Consider the following 25,736-nt stretch of genomic DNA (forward strand, 5'->3'; position numbering starts at 1 on the left):
TTTTTTGCTGTTTTGTTAAATTGGTACAGTAACCTTTGCAGATCGTCCTCGTGCTCCGCCAACAGTACCGCATCGTCTGCATAGCACAGGATTTTGACTTCTTTATTTCCCATTTTGTATCCTCTTATGATTTCATATAAATTATATTTAATAAAAATCTCTGAATAACCGCCCATAGAATTATGGTATAAAATGTCTTGGTCTTGCAATACCAATAGGAGAATTCAAACACTTCGATAAATGTGGCGTAGAGACACATCGCAAGATTCAACGCCGTCATCAAATTTAAAGAAGATGTAACGCAATGGAAGTATGGTAGTTTCGATAATATTTTTGAAATTTTGTTCTTCTAAAATATATTTATACAAATTTTTTCTAAAAAGTTCACGAATACTCCGATATCTCAACGGCAACATGTACTACGCGCAGACGCTATCACAAAACGATCAAAACATATGTCAAAGCGCGCCACCTAGCAGGTAGACATGAGGGGTAGACATAAAGTTCCGTCACAAACTGGGAAATGGAATGGAATTTAAAATGATATTACATCAAATAGCATTACAGTAAAAATATACTTATTGAATCAAATACTCTTACCTCATCCTGCATTCCAGGACATTTTGTAACTACGGTATGATGACATCGTTTGTGAACAACGCATGTGCACACTGTAAAAAAGGTAGTTAAAAATGATAAAAAAACTATACATAAATATAAAAACCGTCACCGCACTAGTGCAGTTGTTGTTACGAAGCTAAGTATATATACAAAATGTACATTTAGAAAGAATGTTACTTTCACTGTTTACATTCAGATTGTATTTAAAATATTACTATGATCAAATTTCATGAAAAGTACCAGATTAATGTTACTGTCTGTGACATTTATTGAGCCACACTCGTTAATTGCAGTTTTGATTTTTTGAAGTTCTTTTATTTCTTCCCACACAATGACAACATGAATGACACACAAGCGATTATAAATCAAAAATACGAATTTTTACATTACCATCTTAAACCATCACTCCATGAACTGAAAGGAATTATATTGAAGAATTTTTGATTTAATACCCGTTTGTTTATAACATTTTAGAATTTTTTAACTATAAATATTACATCAATAGGAATTTTCGGAAACAATAATCCGGAATCGAGTAGATCACCTATCAGCTTATTACACAGAACGAGATTTTTTATCAAATTTTGGGAATATAACGATCGATTTTTATTGGAGATTTAGAATTTAAAATTCAACCATCAAAACCTTTAATTTTTATTACTTCATTTCCGTACGTTACAAATGGATTTGTTCTGGATTTAGACCTTAATTCAGTTATTTTTGTATCAAAAAACCAAAAATGTACAAGCATCTTAAGCGACAGTAATTTGTCAGATAGGCTGCTACAAGAATTAATCAAAAATAACCATATACGAGATTTATAACTTTTGATATGGAGGGTAGAGAGAAGAACAATCTGTGTATATGAAAAAGTCCTTCGAACTTTTTTAAATAAGGGTAGCACCAATTATCATCAGGGTTAATTTTAAACGCCAAATATTATCTACAACTTTTTACACTTATGTACAACGCAAATTTTCAATAATGAACCATAATATTGAATTTTTTCACTCGGCATAATTCAATTCCTTTACAATTTCTATATTCATACCTCTTTATTTAGACCAGCTCTTTTCTGGAAGGTTTTTCCACTGTTATTTATTGTATACAGCTACCACACTTTTGATGTTAAAACAAACAACTCCTCATCTAATCCCACTTACCCGCGAAAACTGACTAAAAAAGATCCGATTATCTCGTTCAGTTTCCTAACCACAGGGAACGGGATCCTGACTACTTTCCGAACATTCAGATCATCAATAGATTAACCTGATCATAGTTTTCGAAAACCCTTAATAAGTGGTTCTGGCGCTGCCAGTCCCACACCACTTCCGTCGTTCTTACCAAGCATTAAAAGAGGCATGTTAAAATTTTAAAAAATTTGCTAAGTCTGGGTCGAGATAATAATAATATAAGAGCAATCTGATGACCAAATGGATTTTCATTGATTAATGAACACTCCTATAAGACCTTGCCTATCACAAAGACTTCATTCTTATTTTGATACCCAACGACATTTAGTCTCAACCGTTATTTTATTACTTACTTATCACTTATTTTGGTCATAGCTACCTGCCAAGCAGATATGCAACAGATGATGCCATATAGGTAACGACGCCGATAGCTTAACCAATCAAAATTCATATTGGAATAAAGATGATTTAATATCAAATGGAATAATATAGTTTTAAACTCCGGAGCAATTAAAAGAGCGGAAGAGAGAGTAGAGAGTCTTAAGACCGTACGTGTGAGACGTGTTCGTTGAATGTAAATGAATGAATATTCACCTTATTAATAACTATCTCAAACTCAGTAGTGATTGCAGCATGCATAGAGTAATATTACATCTAACTATATCCTTTAACAAAACCAATTTATCTCCACATTTGGCTTTATTTATTAAATTTGCGTTATCATTTGATGTCTGGTGGATACGTATGTAGATGGTGACGTTATTAGGTTTTCCAGGTTAGGTGATAAGGGTGGTTTGGACAACTTTCCCCTGGGGAAAGTATCCTAGACGTCGGGTTGCGTTCAAGATAAGTTTCATCACTAGTTTTCCTGTGATGAGATCATAATCTGGGACCTTAATAGGATGAAAGTTGCTTCTTATAATTACATTTACTTCTTTTCTGGTATTTAGGTAATGAGGCCTCTGTTCCTTGATTTATTTTTATCGCTTCTGTTTAACTTAATTGTGATAGAAATGGTTGGTTTATGTTTCTGGTAGCTTTCTATAACGAATAGTCAGATTCAGCAGTGCTAGACAGGTTTTTTAAGTATTTTTTTGAGGATGTTTTTCATTTATTTAAAATGAATACAAATACTCATTTACCTTATTATAATACTCATACGTTGGACATGTAGCGAGAAAATTGCAAAAAAAAATTCAATCGAGAATAAATTTGCTAATATGAGCGACACGAATAAGATATCTAATTCATCCGATATTAAATAATATTGAGACCGTTTTGCCACCTCCTTGGAACCGCGGTCAGAACGAATTGTCACGGATGGGCCTTTCTAGGGCATCTACAACCATCTTTAAAAAAATATACTTTAACTAGATCATCACTCAAAAATGTTTCAGTTGAGAGCAATATGTCTTGGTAAAGTCACAAAGTCAAAGGCAAAGTCTTGGCCGATTTAGCTAAGCTAGCTTCACAAATACTTGGAGCCCTCTCTAAGATGAAAAAGCTATACACTCCGCAACAGCTTCTAATCCTCTACAAGGCCCAGATTCATTCATCTTTAGAATATTGCTCGCATATTTTAAACTCGGCTTATAGAAGATACATAGTTGACCAGAAACTTGGGTCAGCTCATAGTATAGAAGAAAGATCGCTGACCTGACACTGTTTTACCGATACTACCACGGCAAATGGTTTTCCGAGCTGTCCAGCATTATCCCCTGCCTACTCGACAAGCAGAAGTGGCGCATGAGCATTGAGATCGCCTGCAGACATCCAGAACGTCGATTTAACTCCTTTAACTCCCTTAAAAGTGCAAGCTTGTGGAATCAGCTATCAAGTCACATCTTTCTCGAACACTACAGCATACAGTTCAAGATAAATATCCACAGGCATCTTCATACAGCAGACACCACCCGAACCACTCGAAGTATAATAGGTATTATCTTTTTGTGCTTGCTCTATCGGTAATAACGGTTGAAATGCTGATTTCAAACATGGTTGAAAAACCATTACGCTGCTGATCGCTCGTATTACAGTTCTTTCAGAAAAGTCCACGAAATGGTTTATAGAAATGTGTCTATAAGTATTCCTCATAGTTTACTCGCAATATAACCCTCCTCATATATCATTTCTAGCCTTCAAATATTCAAGATAATGGGGCTAAATCTTAAAAACCTGGCCAAAGCTAAAAAATTCAAGTCATAGATCTGAAATCTCGCACTCGGGGGTATTTGGAGTTCCTGGCCACAAATTCAATGTCAAAAATTAAGAAAATAACTTGCCACCTTAATCAATAAAGTAACATATCACTTTTAAAAGCTTCTCTCCTTCACCCTATTTTAACCACTCCCTCGTATTTCAACTTATACTTCAAAAAGCAATGAAGTTACATGTTACCTCCAAGGTTTTCGAGGTTGCAGATTATGAATTTGATGTCAAATTTACAAAAACTTAGCCCTAGACCCTAATGAAATTAGGGCTACTCATGTCTTATTTTGGGTTGTCCTGAATATAATACTTTTTATTGCAAGAAAAGCAATTTCTAGAAAAACTTTAGAATAAACTTTACAAGACCAAAAAGACATCTATTTTTAGGTACATGGTTAATCGCGATTTAAAATTATGTTTCTAATAGGCAATAGACCAAAAGCAAAAATAAATGCGCTTTCTAGCTTTGACAGATAACTTACATATCTGAAGGGGTAGTCTCCATACTTATGGAAAAACCCAAATCATTTCTACTTGGTTAATTATATTCACCTTGAAGAACGTCGACTTCAAACAGGCCAAGAAAAGTGAGGTGAGTATAAAGAGATGACCGAAAATGCAAAAATTTCTGCTTCAATTTTTGGGGTTTTTCGGCAAAAATTAGCTATTTGGTGTGGGATGTTAGTCTAAATTTCTTGTTTACTTAACATGTTGGCGGTTAAGTTGTATGAGGTAACAAAATTACCCAAGTCCATAACTTTTTTCAATGATTTTTTTTACTGCGAAAAATATCTTGTGGTTTTTCGGTGGCCACCTTGAGGTTCACTAATCACTTGAAAAGATATGGAAATAGTGGAAATAAACGAAATTTATAAAAAAAATATATATGCGCATAGTTCTGCAAATCCTATTAGCATAACTATATTCATATAATCCATTTTTCAATAACATAATTATATTGTAATAATAAGAAAAAATATATAGATTAGGAAACTAATCTTTAGTGATGAATCTCCAGAGAAAAATTTAAAAAAATCTGGTGACGGGTGGGGTGGCACAGGTATAAGCAGAACTGTTTGAAAAAGGAAAGAGAAGGTTTAAGAGTTTCTTTATTTCAGTTGGCTAGACTGATACAGAAAGGTCGTCGACGGTTAAGTTTTGGGAAGTGGCACCACTGTCGAATACCCATCGACGGCCGCCGTCAACGTGTTAATAAAATCCTGTTTGAATTTTCTGGACGGTAGGTACTTCCAATGTTATTCAGTTTTTTATTAATTTGAAACATAATTAATGTTGAAGGTACGTGCTTCGCGAAAGTCGACAGTTGTCCTCCGGTTATCTGTCAACCTGTTACCTGTCAAACCGATAAACGCATTACGACTTTTAAACAGAAATAAATTTCAAAAGTTAATTATGTTTTTAATTGTTGTCTGTATAAGCGAATCGTTACCGATAATGTGAATTTCGTATTAATTTTTATTTACCTATAAATAAATTTGTTTGATATTGAACAAACTCACTAATATTTATTTGTAAATAAATGTAACTCATTTTATATCCGGAAGCGGTTATTCTGTCCTCATAAATTCGTGATATTAAAATTTATAAACTTGAAAAAATTAAGTAATGCGTTGAACTTGCCAAAAATATAAAAAAAATATAACGTGCGGAGATTTCAAGGCTAGAAATACATCGAAAATAATTTCAAGATTTTTTAAAATTATACATTAATACGAAAAACATATCATTTGAATGTAACAGTGAAAGTAAAGATCAGCGACATTTTACGTCAACAGTAGTTGCTTGATATAAAGTATATTTACTTTCTATTGCAGTAAAATTCATTCATATTTCCATCATAATACAATAAATTGAAAATATTTGACCATACTATGACTTAGTACACACTTTTAATTTTTTATTAAGCAAATATTTACACCTTATTCTCATTTGGAATAATATAACGGTGAAATGGAATAAATTCGTTAATAAAGAATCGCTTGGACATTAGTAATTTTGAATGCACATTTTCTCCAAAACAATTATACGGGATGTGTCATGTGACAGTGGTCATTATCAACTGTCTATTATTCATTTTTCGGATTCTCCAGAAAATTCTAGGCATAATGTCTACCTATACCTATCTTCAACTGTTTCGGAAATATTACGATTTATCGCAAAAATTGACTTTGAAAAAAATACTTATTTATTACATAAATAAAGAAATAGATTTTAGTTTGAGTCACGACTATTTATAATATAAATCCCTAATGCATTTCACGAATTTTGTTTGGGAGTGACTTAATCATGAAAATCTGTCACTGGCTCCTGGACTATATTTGTCATCTCATGGTAGGCCAAGAGGAAAGGCCCATACTTGTCTCACTATTTAAAACATAAAATACCTAAAATATGGACGAGTCTTTATCTTAAATACAACACAAAAATATAAAAAAACTTCATTGGACAGATACATAAATAAATTTGTGGGAAACACGTAAAATGTCGCTTTTGCTAAGTTGCAAGAAAACAAAAAGAAAAAAAAAACTTTAACAAAAAAGAGTAAGTAATAAATAAACTTACAACAAAATTAAAAAGCTAAGAAGAGCCATGCCTGTGGTGCTGCAAATTAAAAAAATAATTAGAGAGCAATAGGGTAGTTAAATTAATATTAACGTATCATGCAATAACCATTAACCAAAATAATATATAAATATTTAAATATTCGTAATATAAATTGAAATCAACTGCAAGACACTAATATGGAATCGAATACTGTGTAGGATTTTGTAAATATTGGAATTAAAATGGTGATTTAAACTACACTCCTCGTGAGAATAAATCGACTCGGGCGACATCCTTGCGATCGTAAGTCAAAGCTAATGATATAAGCTTTAAAATGATATAAAATATTGTAATTGTTAGATTATGATCAGTGACCACCCTTTTGATGCGTGTTTAAAATAGTGCTAATTAGGACAAACTTACTTTTATCAAAAACGCCGTTTCAGAAGAAAAAGGTGCATATCCAAGAGATATATGAGGAGTGGCTGGAAAGTCAGAATAAGTTTAAGGCAGCTTACCTTAAACCAAAAAAGCTACTGACCCTAAATTAACCCCAGCACACCAAGCAGTCCATCTACGATTTGCCAAAGAACATGTTAATTGGAATGATAAACGATGGGGTCTGTTCTTTTCTCAGATGAAAGCAGAGTGTGCCAGCATAGTAGCGATAGGGGAGGACGACTTTATGGATTTGCTAACGCGTAGCCCGGACTTGAACCCTATTAAGTTATATGTTAGATCTATGAATTCTATACTAGCCACGAAATCGGACCTCAAAACGACGAAATAAACATCGAATAAAGAAACTATTCGATACATTAAAAACCGATTGGAAGCTGTTATTGAGACCAAGGGAGAGGACAACTAAATATTGATAGGTTAATTTTAAATAAATTATTATTTTGACGAATTGAAGCTTGAATTTCCTTTACTGATAATTATAACCTTTTTTTCGTTGGTTAAGATTCCTTTTAGTTTTATATTTTTTTTACCAAGAAATAACAGCATAGACCACTCATAAAGCTAAGACTAATGGCTAAAATCAAAAAAAGAATGGAAGCTACAGATTTTTTGTTAAATTTTTGACAGCGAGTGTGCGACTTGGGTTGATTTTTTTACTCACGAGTGCATTTTAGAAAAAAGGGAGTTTCCCAGCCAGAAATAAATCTATATATGGCTTTGGAATAAAGAAGAAGAATATTACGTTATTTTTAATTTTATACGAAATATCACAAATATAAATCACAATAAACATGCACATAAGGATAGTTTGTAAATGAATATTGATCTCAATTATTTTTCTAAAGTACGTAACGCACTTAATTACTTACTTCTACATTATTTTTCAAGTTTATGCGAAACCTTTGGCGAAAATATAAAAATTTTTATATTCCTTACATTCTGATGCGATAGTTTAGTAAAAATATATCATTTAAAGTTAAGAATGGAAATGAAGAGAAATAAGAATTTTCAGGCATAAAATAATGCTTACCACCTGAAAACTCTTCAATTAACACATGATTCCATATCAGTTCACTTTCTGTTGTCAATATGAATTCATTAATAGAATAAAAAAATCAATTGACAGAATATTTACAACCACCTACACATACAGGGCGTTTCAAAAAGAATTTTCCGATAATGTAGGTTTATATTTTCAAAATTAACGATCATATGAATATAAAGTTACTTTTATATTAAAGAGTGACTAATGAAGTTTTTTACATACCATTTACAGGTGTTTAATGTGGCCCCTTTTTGACTTAAGCTGTACAATGTAATGTGGTTGCTTGGTTCCCCATATTCTTACATTGTGGTATTTTTGCGTCGCTATGCGTGATACAAAATAACCATTATCTTTTTCCACACCATCAATGGTACGAAATTGACATTGCACTGAAATTGCAGGCTCGCATCTAGCAAAATATATAACAAATAACTGTTGTGTATTTTAACAACTGATGAATAGGGTTCCGTTTTAGCAGTATTTTGTTTTACCTCATCTGATTCAAAGGTAAATAGCTACGATGTTTCTAAATCGGACGATTCTTTTTGAAACACCTCGTATAATTAATGAATAATTAACAAGGATTATGTAAAGTAGGAAAGCAAAGCTTCAGCTAAAAAATGTACACTGACACATCGAACATGCTTGAACGTAAATCATACCTTGACATTGATAGCCTTGCTTGCCCAAACCCCTGAAAATAAAACCACCATTATCTAAGTTAGTGCCACCCTGGGTGCTAACTAAAATCTAGGCACTCATACGCTATATATAAATTTAATAGTCGCCTTTGTAAATTGAGCTTAGCATAGTGGAATATTACAACTCAAAGCCGATTATTTGTTTATCTATGTGATTATTACAACAAATATCTTTTTTATTTTGTACCCACATATACATGATGTAGCAAAAAATTTACCCAGAATTGGTAATTAGGTCTCTAAAATGTTGTGTTGCTAGAGTGCTCTATAACAATAGCCACTACCGATCAAAAACTTTTGCCCACTCCATAACTCATTCTTTAAATTTCAAAATAATACAACAAATTTCTCACATATTGTCAAACGGAGGTCGAAACAGTGTCTTACTAACTAAAATTAATAATGCCCGTTATTTGTTTACTTTATACCAGCGCATGCTTATAATTTGCGGTGAGTGCAACAAATTAAAATTTGTAAGTACCGGCTGATTTGTTTATTATTCTTCAACTGTAAATCTTCGGTGTTTATGATCGTAGTTTAGTCCCAGTTAGCCCTGTGACACGCAAGAACATGCTATAATTTATACTTTTTGGACCAAGACATATTTTTCGAAGTTCGTATACGATTTGATTTCGTTCTGACAAATTCAGACTTGTAAGAAACTATCGGTGGAAACTCGTGCATTAATCGCAAGTTTTTATAGATTAAGCAAAAGTAACGGTACCATTCTAGCCGAATTAGAAATATCTCGACACTCCTTGGTCTACAACGTGAAAAAATATGCATCCACCTGAAGCTTTGGCGACATAAAACGTTCAGAGCGACCTCAAAAAACCACAATCGCTGAGGATAAACGTATTGCATTGATCAGTAAACGAGATCGGCGACACACGATCCCAGAGATAGCACCTCAGATCAATGAATCTAGGGATATGCTTTTGAGTACTTTTATAGTGAAAAGGAGATTAAGAAAAACTGGCCTTTTTTCTTCTCATTTGAGACGCCCAAATAAAATTAAGTGGTTTCAGTGGGCTAAAGAACATAAAAAGTCGACACATGAAAAACAGCAAATAGTTTTATGTGTGAGTGATGAGGTCAAAGTTTGAAGAGAAGAGTATTTGTGCATATGTCAAAGGGAGAACGGATAAGTAATTGTGTAATCTCGACTGTAAAACACGGCGGAGTCTCGGTGATAGTTTGGGGATGTTTTGGACAAAAGTCGATTGAAGACCTCGTAAATATTGAAGGGATTTTGAAAAAAAAAAAGCTATAAATAATATTAGAGGAAAATGTAGTACGTTCTGGCAAGCGCCTGATCGGCAGAAAATTTATCTTCCAGCACGACGATCCCAAGCATTCCTCGAAACTATGCAAAGAATATACCAAAAAATTGCAAATAAAGAATGTACCGAATTTAATGATTTGACCGTCACAATTCTAAACTTACGTCCGTTTTCATAATACATTTAAAGGAAGCTTTAAATTTAAAGTTGCCATTAAATTAAGACGCGCGTTTTATGATTGACATTTAGCGTAAATGTTCTTTTAATTTGAACATTAAGGTGAAGTCAGCAATGTTTCACTTTAGCATATCGAAGTCTTCTTTATCCAGTTAAATAACTCAATACACCACTTTGGAAAAACTAGTTATTAAGCAAAAAATAATTAATTAAACTTTGTATTCGTATTCGACGAAGTCAAACTATTAAGAGCCCAGTATCCGTGCACAGATCCCAAAGGTTCCCATGAGAATTGGTGAGATAATTAGCGGCAAACGTCAAATGCAAACATAGGCCATGTTTGAAGTCTAATCTGACCTAGATGTCTTTTTAATAACGACTTGGATTTTTTTGAACGATTTCGAGTTACCAAGCCCACATTTGCTAAATTATTGAATAATTTCAGGATGAATCGAATAGCCAATTTCCCGTTAACAATGGGTGAAATCGATTGCTACTTAATTCTTGTACTACCACTAGCGGCGAAAACGCAGAAATTTTTAGGAGCCGAAAAGGCTTTTTTGCAATAAACGTACAAACTGTATCCGATGCTCCACTTCGGATTTGTAACGTTGTAACTCGTTGGCCAGGTTCCGTTCACGACTAGACAATATTCAATAAGAGTGCTTTGAGAAAAGACACTTTTAGTGGGTGACAGTGGATATCGCATTCAAAGATATCTCATGACAAAATTGGAAAACGCTGAAAATTTATACAATAATGAACAAGGAACGTCGTATACATAAAAATTATGCATCAATCATGAAAAACCTTTAATACTTCGTTAAAAAATAATAAAAATAATTATTGTATAAAATAATTAAAATGGCAAATACAAAACACGCCATACATAGCACGCCACCAAAGATCCAGCCAAAAGAAATATTAGCGACAAAATAACACTCATTCCCACGTTCCATATTGTTTCTTTTTCTAACAACACATATTGAAAAAGATCCAGATTGTCAACCTTCTTCTATTGTCTAGAAGGAACCTTCACTTGAGAGACCGTTATAAATCTATTATGAGACCAATTCACTTTAACAAATAAGATGATGAGCCCTTTAATCTAAATGAACTTTTAGTTAAAATGCCAGTTAGGGTGGAATTATTAAACCGGCCGTTATCTATATATGTTCTTTAAAATATAAATATCAAAATCGAACGGATTGTTTTTAATCGTTGTCTGTCATGCAAACTATAGGGTGGGCAAAAACTTTACCGATAGTGTACTTGAGCTTTTGGCTTGCTCTGAATGTGATTAGCGGCTTCTTTGTATTGAATTGGGAACCTCATTTGTACAGGAAATATGTGGTATAATAAATTGATTGGAAATTCCTATCACTTTTATTACTCTTGTTTTTCCGATAGCGCGTCTCTGCAAGGTTCTAACCAGGAATCACTAGACAAAGACACAAAATGAGCTTAATATCCTTTCCGGAAAGCGGCTACACAAAGAACAAGAGGAAAACCCTGAAAATCTTGCTTCAAACGCACCGGGCTTCCACTCGAATAACGATCGACTGACCAATGTTCGAGTTCCGATTCACACGGACTACGTCGCGGCCAAAAAGGTAATAAACTGTGGGAGGGTAAGCTGTCAAATCCCTTTTCTCCTACAAATCACCGAGCTGGGATATATCTGAGAGTAACTCTGGATACAAAGCTGCTGTGACACAAACACGTGGACAATAAAATAAAAATGGCCACCTGCGATCTCTGGGCATGCAGAAAGGCCTTTGGCTGTACATGGGGTCTTCCACTTAAGACCCCCCACTGGATTTATACCTCAATGGTCAAACCTTTTCTCACATGTGGGACCATCGTTTGGTGGCCCTACACGGAAAAAGAAAGAAAAACGAGACTAGACAAAGTCCAACTTCCTGCGGGCCTCAGTATAACGGGGCTCTTGAGGTCTTATTAGACCTTCCATCCCTGGATCTTGCGATAAAATTGCTGTACATCCACAAAGAAATGGATCGTTTTGGCCACGCAAAAAACTGGCGCAGTCCACAGGTGAATGCCCAATCATTTCGATGGGCAGCGATCAAATGACGCCTCCGACCGTGGATAATAAGAGTTTGGAGGCACACTTCATTGATCGTGAGCAGTGGAATGGTGATTTCAAGCCCGCTACATTGAATAGTGGAGCCATCTGGTACACAGACGGTTCTAGGAAGAATGGCTTGACCGATGCAGGCTTCTGCGGAGAACGCCCCAAATAAGCGCGTGGGGAACACGCTTCCACGTGTTCCGAGCCGTCTTCCAAGCCAAGATATTCGCTTTGATGGAATGCGGACGTGCAATACACAATCGACGTCACAGAAACACAGTAATTTCCTTCTGCACAAACAGCAGAGGTACCATACAAGCTATAACGGCTGAAAAGGTAGGCTAGTGCTGGAGTATACGGGTCCTTCAAAATCTGGTGAGTGATGGCTGCAAGATCCAGCTCGTTTGGGTGCCAGGTCACTCGGTCAACAAATGCAACGACGAAGCCAGACTCACTCACCAGACTGGGATCGGCGAACCCACCAATGGGACCAGAACCAATTCTTCGTGTTGCCAAAAGCGCTGTCATCATGTCTGTCAATGGCCTTCTCGCAAGGCGTTATCGACAGAGATGGATGGAGACGCCTGGCATTAGACAAGCGAAGGCCCATGTAGATGGACCCGTTCGTTTCTCACCAAACAACTTCTGCATCAAAATAGGCGCGAAATCAGACTAGTGACCGGACTTCTAGCCAGACACTGTCATCTAAGACGTTATCTTCACACCATGGGCATCACGGATGATCCGGGATGCCGCTGGTACATGGAGGAGGATGAAACTGACAACCACGTTATCTGTGAGTGCCCTGTACTCACACGGGCCAGGTTTTAACACCTGGTCAAACCCCACAACCTGCCTAACGACATCAAAGGGTTCAAGTCAAAGCGTCTGATCGGCTTCTCAAAGGACATCGGACTTTGGTAACGTCAAATGAGACACGACAGGCCTATCTGAAGGCCTATGTGTTCAACAACCGTCCACGCCTATGAACTATGAACATATTCAAGAAAAGGATAAATAGATACTATAATCAATTAAAATGCAAAACAGAAACGAAACATCAAAACATAAAACCTTTTTCCTTACCATATGTACACGAAATTTTCCAACAACTATCGAATTATTTCAATAAATATGATATTAATATAAGTCTTAAAGGACATAATACATTATCCAGATATTTCACTAAATTAAAATCTAAAACACCAAAAAACAAAAGTAATATTATATATCAAGTAGTAATTGTGACGCAGTCTACATGGGGCAGACATCTCAGTATTTAGAAAATAGACTAAGAGGTCATCAATACGATAAAAATTATAGAGCTGTATTAACTAACCATGAAATATCAAAAAAACATACAATTCAATTATAAAGTTTCAAAAATTCTTGAAACGGAATCTAATGCACGAAAAACAGAATTTTTAGAAATGGTTCACATTCATGAAAACGAAAAAGCTATAAATGATAAAAAAGACCTGAATATTTTAAGTAAAATTTATAGCTCTATTTTGTAAATTCTAATAAAACTACAAATAATTTGATTGATTAAGTACTGCTACATATTTGAGATTTAAGAACTAAGGAAAAATTCATGTTTCTTTTTAAAACAAATTTCTATTTTGATTTTATTCCTATTTTGATATTCATAATGTATATATAGATCTCTGTAAAATTAGTTTTTTTTAGTTTTTTTTTTATAATTTTTGAAAGACGCCAGAAGAAACCTAAAATCAAGATTATTTAGAAACATAAACATATATATAAGAGGTCTAAGAAATTGTATATTATTTGGTATGTAAAAAATACTTTCTAATAAAACTACAGATGTGGAAAAATCTATTTAAGTCAGAATCAGACTAATAATAATTTTGTTATTTCAAAAAGTATGTAGTCAATCCAATTGCAAACATCTTGAGAAATGGCGCCGAATTAACATCAACTTTTCGGCCAAAAACTATAACGAATATGCAGTGGTGGAGAATGTGCAAATATTTAAAAAAAATGTTTTGAAAGGTATTATGCCCCTAATTTAGAATATTTTTTATATTCAACATTAAATAAAGAGTGAGTCAATGCTGCAATTGGAATAATTTTGTTTTACGGAAAATACAGTTTAATTAGGCTACATTTACACATAGCATTTGTTTTTTTCAATCAACTTTGGTTTAATTTTTCACTATCTAGATTTGATTGATAATGTAGAACATAGAATTAATGTAACAATTGCCACTTTTTGCAGGATTGCAGACTGTATTCCAGTAATGTTGGTTTATTTGCAAACGAAATAATCTAATGGTGTCAAGTCGTATTAACAAGGTGTCCAGTTAACAGGTATATTTCGTGAAATTAATAGTTGGTCAAATCTTTGTTTTAGTAAATTGTTTGGCACATCGTTGAAAATTTTTCACTATACTTAAGAAACCACAACTCTGCAACGTTAATTAATACCTTCAAATAAGAAACAAAGTCAAAGTAACCTTTTAAACAGCACCATTTCAGAGACATAAGAGCCAATTTTTGCACCGGCCAATGAAGCACACCAATCAGTTATGTTTGTATCTCCAAATTTGACAGTTCTTTTTGTTCATACATTGAAACAAAAATGAAACAATGACATTCTTTCCTTTCGTCCATTCTGATAATGTACAGCAATGTAAGTTAAATTTTATAGGTACGGAAACCCTCATTTTTGCGAAAACTTTCCCACAGAGTGAATGGATACAAGTTACAAGATGATAAATTGACATATTTAAATCACCATCAACATAACGCTGAACAGCGGCAATCGCTTGTTTTATGCACAATGCACGAAGTCTTGGGACATGCATATTGTCGACTAGAGTTAAGGTAATATGAAAACGATCAACAAACAGTATTTCTAATCAATCGACGAGTATGGTCGGAATAAAACTGGCTTGATGCCCGATATATCTCTTGAACTGAACTATTCTTTTTAAAACCTATTAGAACAATTTGACAAGAACAGTCAAAACAATGAGTCTCTTTGTGCGAATGGGCACCTAACCAAGGTGGATTTGTCAGCCATTAAAGTAATTGCTACCTTTCTTGGGATCAGAAATGATAAAAAAACTAATAATGAATATTGTCACTCTATTTGGTCGATTCAATTGTAACATGCCAATCGTCTTGTTTCGTTTTCGTCAAATATTTCCACAATTTCATTCCGATGTTTTAAAAAAGAGAGCTTGTCGACTTACCACTCAGTTAGCTGAGTCTGATACTCAAACATGCTTTCCTTCATCGCCTCATTAAGACAACAATAATTCAATAAATTAAATAAATGTTGGTAACATTTATCTTTACTAACGCTGATAAGTTCTGTCCAAACTTTTTAGCATTTCTTTTGATGTGTGTTGCTTACAAAATTACTTTTCGACACTTTTATCATATGATTTTTTTAAGTTGTTCGATACCAAGTTTTCAACTCCTTTTTTGTTCCGCGGAAATTTTAATTTTCTATTTATTTGGGAAACAGAACGAAAAATAAAGAACAGGGTTATGCCTGGTAATATATTCTCAATATAGTGTAATTTTTCGTAAGTGTTATAGCATAAGCTCCTTTTACCCAGATCTATTCTATTTACTAGTTCCTTAGTTGTTTCCAATCCGTATTACCGTTTTTTATTCAATATTACCCGCAGGTCTTCAGCTGCCGGCTCACGGCCACAAAATACAACGCGATTAGAGCTGCAGCCACACAACCTTATCTATATAAGTTCTCTCATCTTAGCTAAAGTTATTTTTATTATATAACTACTTATAATCGTTGTTACTTTGAATTCACATTAATGCAAATGGTTTTCTTTTTTTTAAATAAATAAACTTTTTATATAGTTTTCAGCAACTACTTGGAGGATTGGGTTCGTGGATATTTGTTTTTTGTAAATTTATCAGCCGAGGTGTGCGCTTGCTTCATGACAATGCTCCAGTCCACAATGCTTCGCTTTCCAAGGCTCTGTACCGGCTGTCCCAATAAGAATGGCTCTCGGCCATATCTCGGGAGCCGTTTATAGTACAGCTTCGGGAAAAAAAAATTTATAACAAAAGTGACCTCGAGAAAAACCTGGAAATTATTTACAGAGTTGTAGGTCCACCGCCAAAGAGCGTAATAGAATACCAAAAATTATAAAATGAATAATTTACAGATTTGGCCTAATTAAGATGCATTTAAACTACGATTATCGTATTCTTCAAGAAATTCAGCGTATATTTGATTTGACAAGTTTTAGTCTATCTCTTCAAATAAGACGTGGGGGGCAGCGGGAACTTTATTATGAAAAAACGCCTGAAGTCTAGTTCTACTTAACCTATCTATGCAAACTTAGTCTTTTTAGAGGGCACTATTTATTTATTTTTTTAAATCTAGCTATCCTTTAAAAATGTTGATGGAAACATGCAGTTTCAATTAAGGAATATAAAAGTAGACCAAATTAGCGAAAATTAGAATAGCGAAAAACGCATGTCGATATCTTTTTCTGTTGTTTATTTACAGTGGGTTTGGGTTTGTAGTTGCAAATAAATAGAGTCCAATCTTGATCAATGTTCGATTTATTGAACAGGATTTAAAGTGCGTTCAAATCGCATTCAAGGTTCATCAAAAAAAGCATCAAAAGGTACCTGCCAATATACAAAAGAGTCAGTTTCTGATTTTATACAATGCAAATTGTTTGTTTGTTTATAATAATTACAAATACTGTGAGAGAAAATAATGAACAAAATTGAGCATGTGGCGACAAGATTTGAGTACAAAAATACAGTTTAATTTGTTACAATTTTAACATACCTTTTGAATATTCTGACACTACTTGTTTTGTTAAACAAAATTCTCGCCAAACAATCGACGGATTGTTGCGCAATACTTTCAAACAAACGGAATAACAATTTCGGAGCACGTTTGTCTTTCGCCTTTCTTTTCGCTTGTGTCACTGTTACATGAAACTGTCAAAAGGTGCTTATCGCCTACCAACTTAATAAAATCAGAATACATTAGAATACATAATTACCAACTTTGACTCTATATAAAACAAAAGTATAGTGTGAAGTAGGATAGGGTCAAGGTTGGGTTGGGTTCGGGTCAGCTGTCAATTGATCAATTCTCAACATTTTCGTATTACTTGATATCTTAAGAAATGTGTAAATTTTAAGCATTTTCCTTTAAACATAAATTACTCCGGTTTGACCGAACGGATTTCAATATTTTTTGACTCCTCAAAATTGTCTTTCCTTGTTCTATAAATAATAGAATATAATAACAATATAGTGATAAATATAATAAAAAGTTAAAATGGAAATATATAAAAACAAGTAGTGGGCCATGAAAAAAGCAAAACAAAAAAATATGTCTTGTGTCAAATTAATAAACGTAGTAATTTGTTTATTTACGTGTCATTGCTATTTGTGTGCATTAAATTTACTAAAAAGTTATATCTAAGATGATTCTTCCAAACGAAGAAGCATTTGATATGATAGGAATTTACTTTGAATGTTTGAGAAATGCAACTGTTGCGGCAAGGGTATATGCCATACAATATCCCCAAAGAAGTCATCCCGGTAGCAGAGTTTTTCGTCGACACCGTTTAAGAACGACTGGAAATGTAAATCTACCTGTAATTAGAAGACGCGGCAGAGTTCGTTCAGAGGAAAACACAATAAATGTTTTGGCATATGTGCAATTTAACCCGCATTTAAGTATTAGAGCAATAAGTAGAGACTTGGGAATAAGCAGAACCACCGTTCAACGTATTTTTCTTAAACAAAATATACCCACATAATATTATTTGTGGGCATGGTTATATGTTAACATAATAATTTATTTATCATATCATTCCGGAAAGATGTTTAATATGACATTGTATTTCTTTTAGATTTATCGTGATTAGGACAGAAGGTTGGATTATTGCAACTGGTCACTACATATAGTATATGACGACCCTCAATTACTGTCACATATTTTGTCCATATTTATGTCATTTTGTGCATGTTATATTGTTTTTAAAAATAGAAGTTTTCTTCAGTTTTTCTTAGATGTCAAAACATATTATTTAATGTCATTTGTTAACTAACCAATCAATATTAAACATCATTCTCAACAACCTAGCCCAATCTACTTATAAAAATTTAATGCCATTCATAATTTCACAAATAAAAATTAATATCGATTTTTATAGCAACCATAATAAATAACCTTAATATTTCTATAAAGCGTCAAATTGAATATTGATTTTTAAATCGATGAAATATTTTTTAAATAGTTAACGAAATTTAAAATTCCGCCATTCTTAACTAATTAATGTAATTGTAATTGTAAAACAAAATATTGCGTTACCATAGCAACGAACAATAACTTATTAGAAGTGTCAGAGTAAAGTTTGACGTCAAAAAAGTAAACCAGAGTTACGAAATAAACTGAAAGAAAAAAGATGTCCACCGAAATTGTGAAAATCGATAAATTCGAGTATGGAGCCATCATCAAGTACCTGTATTGAAAAGGGTTAAGAGGTAAGCAGATTTACGAAGATATGCTTAATACCTTTGGTGATCAATGTCCTTCGTATACGACCGTGAAAAATTGGAGTACAAGCTTCAAAGGAGAAAAATTGTCCATTGAAGGTGATGACCGATCGGGAAGGCCAGTTTCTGTGTAAGTCCCCGAAAATATCGATGCAGTTCATGACATGATTTTATCAGACCGTCGAATTGGGCTAAAACGGATATCTGAGGCATCGAATATTTCACATGAACGCGTTCATCATATAGTTCACGTAAATTTGGACAAGAGAAAAATTGCTGCAAAACGGATCGCAAAATGTTTGAATGTTGACCAAAAGCGTGCAAGGGTAGAAGTATCGAGTTCGATCTGTGCTCGATTTGAAAACGATGTAGACTTCTTAAACTGGTGACACTCTGGTTCTCCAATACCTAAGAAGTTTCGTGTCCAAAAATCTGCTAGAAAAGTTTTTGCTTCAGTTTTTTTTGGATTGCCATGGAGTAGTCATAATTGATTTTTTGAATAAGGGTAGAAAACTAATTGGAGAATACTATTCGACATTACTGACCACTCTTCGGGAAAAAATTAAAGAGAAAAGACGCGGAATGCTATCCAAAGGTGTTTTATTTTTGCAAGACAACGTCCATGTACACAAATCTCATGTTGCAATGCAAAAAATTCTTCATTTAGGGTTTGAATCACTTGAATACCCCCCTAATTCACCAGATTTGGCTCCGTCCGACTATCATCTCTTTCCTCAACTGAAAAAAGTTTAAAAGGTCATAAATTTTCTTCCAACGAAAAAAGCTGTGGAGGTCTGGTTTGCATAGCAAGAAGAAACAGTTTTTTTTTAAATGTCTAGAGTCGTTGCAGGTTCGCTGTAATAAAATATTTTGACATTGAAATTTTGTTTGGTTCTATAGTAGGCTAAGAATTTTTCAATATATCCTCGTATTAATGCATATAAATGTTATTCATTTTAGGTCTCTTCTGTATTGAAATTAGTTTTTTTGCAAGATAGAATTTGACATATATTAAACGGTTGAATCTACTAGTTGTATATTTAGACATCAAAAAAATGTATACATCGTTAGGTACAGTTGCATCTCGTTTTCAATATATAATGATTGTTACAAAATAACGAATTCAAGTAACAAAAATCGGTACACAAAAATATATTAATCATTACAATGTTGAGGGCGGAAATACACAAAAATAAACTATGACGAAATTTTGGCAATTTCCCAATAAAAATTTAATGAACGTTAGTATTTTCATTTTTTTTATTCAATTTTTCAATCATACCCACATTGTTGTTGTTTGGTATCTGTTATAAATAATGGGTACGACACTGCGGGAGTAACATATGATATATTCCTTATTCTATAAAAAAATATCAAAATTCATATAACAAAATTATTTTTGAGCTTATACCCAAGGTTCGCAAAAGGTTCATGATTTCACAAATAAATTGCGCTAGTAAAAATTATCCTCTCTACATAGATTGCAATAGATGGCCCTATTACTATACTATTAACAATTAAAATACAAATTTCGATGATAAGATTTTTAATTTCCAATAATTACTTCTAATATAAGTAATTATAATTGATTCTTGGAGCTGACTATTAAAAATATGCACTAAGCCAAATTATATCACTTTCCCTCTTAACCCCTATATCTTTATAATTGAATTTATATTTTTTTTTATATTTCGTGGTTCGTTAATGCAATTTTATTTTTTTTTATCGTATTGATGACCTCTTAGTCTATTTTATAAATACTGAGATGTTTGCCCTATGTAGACAGCGTCACAATCAGTACAAGGTGCTGGGTATTTAATATTTGGTTAATGTATTATGTCCTTTATGACTTACATTATCATATTTATTAAAATATTTCGATAGTTCTTCGGATTCCTTTGTACATATGGCAAGAGGAAATGTTTTATGTTTTGATGTTTCGTTTCTGTTTTGTTTTTTAATTGATTGTAGTATCTGTTTATCCTTTTCTTGAAAATGTTGTTTATCATTTTTTCCGCATAATAATTTTTTGCTTTCAAAATTATTGTCAAAAATAATTTTAATTATTATAAATTATATATATATATATATATATATATATTTTGAAAGCAAAAAATTATTATCCGAAAAAAACATTTTCAAGAATAGGATAAACGGATACTACAATCAATTTTCTCTATCCGTATGTTATACATTCATATTTATATTAAATTCAAATTTTAAAAAAATATTATGTCTGCTCTAAGCTCCATAGGTTAAAACCTTCCATTCAAACACGGATTCGATATTTTTTTAAAACTATACTCCCACACTAAAATAATTGAATATAGAACATATTTTTCATAGACAGGTGATTTTCAACTGTATTATTATAGGGATCAGGAAGCCCTGGTCAAAATTTGTTACCAAAATACCCTAAAATTGCGTTACAGCTGTTTCAAATGTTTTTTTAAAATCACAATTAGACAGTATTTATTGATAAGACTTCATTACAGCTTTAATATCAATATTTGAGTTACTTAGACATTGAGAAACACTTTATTAATGAAAAAAATTACAGGGATGCCCAAAACTTGATTATTCTCATGAATCATCCCCAGACTGTTATTGAAAAAAAAATTAGATCCCACAGAATCCACCTGTACACAGATTATTCCAAAATAATTATTACCTTCTTGTGACCTTTTGACCTTATTAATTGTCCAATATAATAGTAAATTCAAAATTATTATTAATAGAGATGTGATTCAATTGTTACGGTATTTTAGTAACAAATTTTGACAAAGGCCTTCTTTTTGCCCTGGATTTTCTGCTTTCAATTAATTACTGTGACCGCTATTGGCAACTCCATGTAAATATCCACTAAATTCAATTACATTACAATAATGGTGAATTTTGTCTTAATTGAGATTAAAAATATTCATGAACATACATTAGATGTTACAAGCATATTTTAAACATAAACTCGATAAAATAGTTATGTACTGAAAACCATTTTCATGAATTAGAATTGTAGTGTATAACAGCATTAGAATCATTACATTTTTTATTGCCATAGTGAATTTATGAAGAGTAAAAATTATGGAACTTACAATTCCTATAAAATGGAAACGCTTCTCAATAGACAGCACATCAAAATATTTTGGATATTACATTTAAAAGTACGAGTAACAAAGCAATGAAACTTAATATTTATCAATTTGTACCTAACCAGTTGCCTAATTAAGATATTTCTAGTTAATCTTCCGCAAAAGTATTTTTAATCACCTTTTTTCATTCCTTATTATTAATTTAATATCATTATAATAAAAACAATTTTTCTTTATTCCTGAATAATTTTGGCAAAATTATCTTTCCTCGCAAATATCAGCATGACAGAAATAATAGGAAAAAAACATAACAAATAAGTGTTAATGTCTCAGGTTTCATAAACATAGATAGTCAATAGAATACTAAGGATTATGATCTCTTGATCAAAGGTTATCTGCACCAACAAATCAAACTTAGCTATAATCTAACAAAGTCACTCCAAAATACTTTGCATTATCACTGATAAGCCATGGTATATGACAAATTAAACACTAAGCACTGTTCCACATATTCAAGAAATATGAAACACCACAAGAGAAGTAAAAACCATGTCAATACATCACATCTAGAATCCCAAAACATGAGAAGTCTCAATAGGAATCTTCCAGCTGATATTTGAAATGGACGAAAAGGGCTGAAAAAGATCTTACTCTGCTAAAAAGAGCTCTCAAGCCAACAAATTAACTCATATCAACTATATTTATTTGATTTATAATATATAAATAAAAAAATCATGTTACATATATTATAAGTCATACTATAAATTTCTATAAATCTAAATTCACTAATCTTATTTTGAGAAGCCAAATAGATATCAACTGTAGAGCTGGCAATGGTATCATCAGCAAGACAATCAAGAAAATCTTTTATAAAAAGTCTAAAATATAGATGTACTAGTATTGTGGTTATTGGTTTATTCTCACTTTATTGTCAAATTCAATTTTCTGTTTATCATCTCTTAGATATTTGTTTGAGAATAGATTTTTTTCTGAAGCTAATACTACGATCAATGATTGGTTTCACATAATCGCATTTGCATTTGCATTGGATAACTTGTGAAATGGTAATAACTTCATCTTGCCATATCAGCACATAGTATATGCTCCTTCAATTCTTTCTTCCTCCTTCAGGAATATGTGCCACAGGTGTATAAGATTAAGTTGTAAGACTCACTTACCCTTGCAAGTTTAAAAAAAATAAGGATATTTATTAGAAAATGCTGTTTATATATGAAGTCAGCTTCACAAGAATTGATGTTATCATTTCACATAATTTACAAGTAGTATATATAATTGACACTGGGAATATTAATATACTTCGACAATTTAGAATATTAAGACACAAATCACGAGAATCTCTATTTTATCGGGTTTTATGTTTAAAAACACAATAACCTTCATATATTTCAAACAAACATAACTAAATACTGTTAATTTGACAGTTACAATTTCTACTTATTCTACCTGACCTTTTCTTTAGATTACCAATTTATTTAATTAGTAGGTACTTATAAATGACCCCCAAAGTAACCAATGTAGTAAATATCTTTGCCACTTTGGATATATTGGGTGGACTTGATCTTAAGCTTCAAGAATACAGATAAACATACCTTCACAAACCATCTTGAAACTACAGTAACACACACAAGTTCCCATTAATCATAGACTTTCTTCAAACGGTAATGTTTAAGAAAAGATCTAGTAAAGTTACTGTATATTGCAATAAATAATACTGTAGAATAAGTTCCCACAAATAAATATGTATCAAAAAGATCAGTAAATAAAATATATATACTCACCAGATAAAATCACGACAATGAGAGCAAAATGTGGGTTGTCGCAAGAAAGTAGCCATAAATTTATGACCATTAACTTGATGGACTCTTCTTCGCATAGCACCACGCCTCCTATTGAAGCCCTGGCGCTCTTTGAATTCTCTTGGTTTTCCTCCATAATCTGTGAAAAATAGGAACTTTAAATGTACTAAAAGATAATTGAAACTATTGACTACCTTTTGATATCCTTAAGTCTATTTTAATATGTAAGCGGCCTTTGGGCTCTAGATCCACCTAAAACAAAACAGAATCTATAGTTGGAGTGAACAGATAAGAGCATTCCTAGAGATATGATTAAAATAATTATTTTTTCCTTTTAATTCTTTTTTTAACTTCAACCCAAAACTGAGGGTGTTTTACAAAAAAAATTGTGACAAAAATTTTATTTAGTAGCTTTATTTACAGCAGATTTAGTACCAAATAAAATTACTACACAGTTAAGTGACATAGCAACACACACATTAAGTTTATAGAAATTTCATTGTAATATAAATTTTGTGGTTGATTCAAAATTGCTTAGTTGTAAATGTTAATTAGAATAAAAAGGAAGAGGTAAATATGTAAAAAAGATCATTTTGAATTGAAAAACAATACATATTTTCATTTTAAATTTGTTATTTTCAGATAAAAATATTACAGTTTGAATTTTGAAAAAAAATATCATTTCAACATGAAGTAAACAGGAAATCATATCTATTTGAATAGATGGATGAATTTAGAAAGTAATTATTGATCATATGTAATGAGTCTTGAAATTGATAATAATAAACAGCAAATCTCATTCTGTTTACTATATGTTTTAATAAATATCCTCACTAATTTTAAATATCTATAAAGATACTATAGAAACTTGATTAAAATTAACAGTAGGTTCTAATAGTTGTAGTTTGGATTTCAGATAATCAAAAATACAGATAGCTGAATTAAAAGAGGTTTTTGTTTGTAGTTGGTATTGTATAATATATGTTGCTTGTTATTCTTCATGATAAATTAATTTTCGAAAAAATACTAACTGAAAAGTTTTTTTTATATTACGAAAACGTTAATATTAAAAAATGCTATAGTTGTGTTCACAAAGCCAAAGTTGCACCATAAAAAGGAAAATATTAATGTATCCATGCAATATTTCAAAAGCTAAATGACTCAAGATTTTTTGAAATACGTATGTTATTTTTTGATAGGTTCTTTCACATTTTTTTTCTTTTTTTGGATATGTTAAGTTAACTATTAATTTCGAAACAAATAAAGAAATATTCAATCAAAAAGAAAAATTTCAATAATATTGTTAGAAGAGATTGATTATAATGATTAAATCCCCTAACATCTTGAAGACATACTGTATTATCAGTAGTTTTTTTTTCTAGGGCAATAATTATTAAGCTGTTGTAAGACCATGTTTAACTTTAATGTATTTCAACGAATTATTGTGTAGTAAAAAGAAATAGATATTTTTGTAGGAAATTAAACAGCCTACAAAAAAGGTTTTTTCATTAAGTCATCTCAGTTAAAAGTTATTTGCAGTTTAAGTTCAACCTAAAATAATATATGACTTCCACAATCTTTTATAGTTTTCTACAATAAAATTTTTCTCATTTTTACTTCCCAAATTTATCGAGAAAAACTTTCAATGTAACTGATTCCAAATAACAAATCTTTAAATAATAGACATAATCGCATTAAAAATCTTTATAGTACTTCTGATTGTATTATTTTAGATTGAACTTTAACTGCAAATAACTTTTAACTGAGTTGACTTAGCGAAAAATTATTTCAGAGAATTTTTGTAGGCCAATTAATTTCCTACAAAAATAATTTGTTGAAATACATTAAAATATAAAAAAAACATATTTAAATGGGAAATCAAAAATCATGATGCAGCACATCAAAATATTGGTATTAAGAGATCAAACTTTACCAGAATTTTTTTTTCA

General features: G+C 32.1%; 1 protein-coding gene across 2 annotated transcripts in view; it reads right to left on the reverse strand.

Moving 5' to 3' along the window:
• LOC130896672 (protein kinase C) overlaps window positions 1-25,736 on the reverse strand; it is a 45,562-nt gene that overhangs the window by 18,230 nt on the left and 1,596 nt on the right. For both annotated transcript variants that reach the window (XM_057804924.1, XM_057804922.1), the window contains exons 2-5: window positions 23,982-24,039; window positions 23,770-23,926; window positions 8,757-8,788; window positions 601-671 (exon numbers count right to left, since the gene is read on the reverse strand). In XM_057804924.1, the coding sequence (XP_057660907.1) occupies window positions 601-671; window positions 8,757-8,788; window positions 23,770-23,926; window positions 23,982-24,039 (318 nt within the window). The remainder of the gene's footprint in view (window positions 1-600; window positions 672-8,756; window positions 8,789-23,769; window positions 23,927-23,981; window positions 24,040-25,736) is intronic.

The sequence above is a fragment of the Diorhabda carinulata genome, chromosome 7 (genome assembly GCF_026250575.1).
Source record: "Diorhabda carinulata isolate Delta chromosome 7, icDioCari1.1, whole genome shotgun sequence".
NCBI classification, from domain to species: domain Eukaryota; kingdom Metazoa; phylum Arthropoda; class Insecta; order Coleoptera; family Chrysomelidae; genus Diorhabda; species Diorhabda carinulata.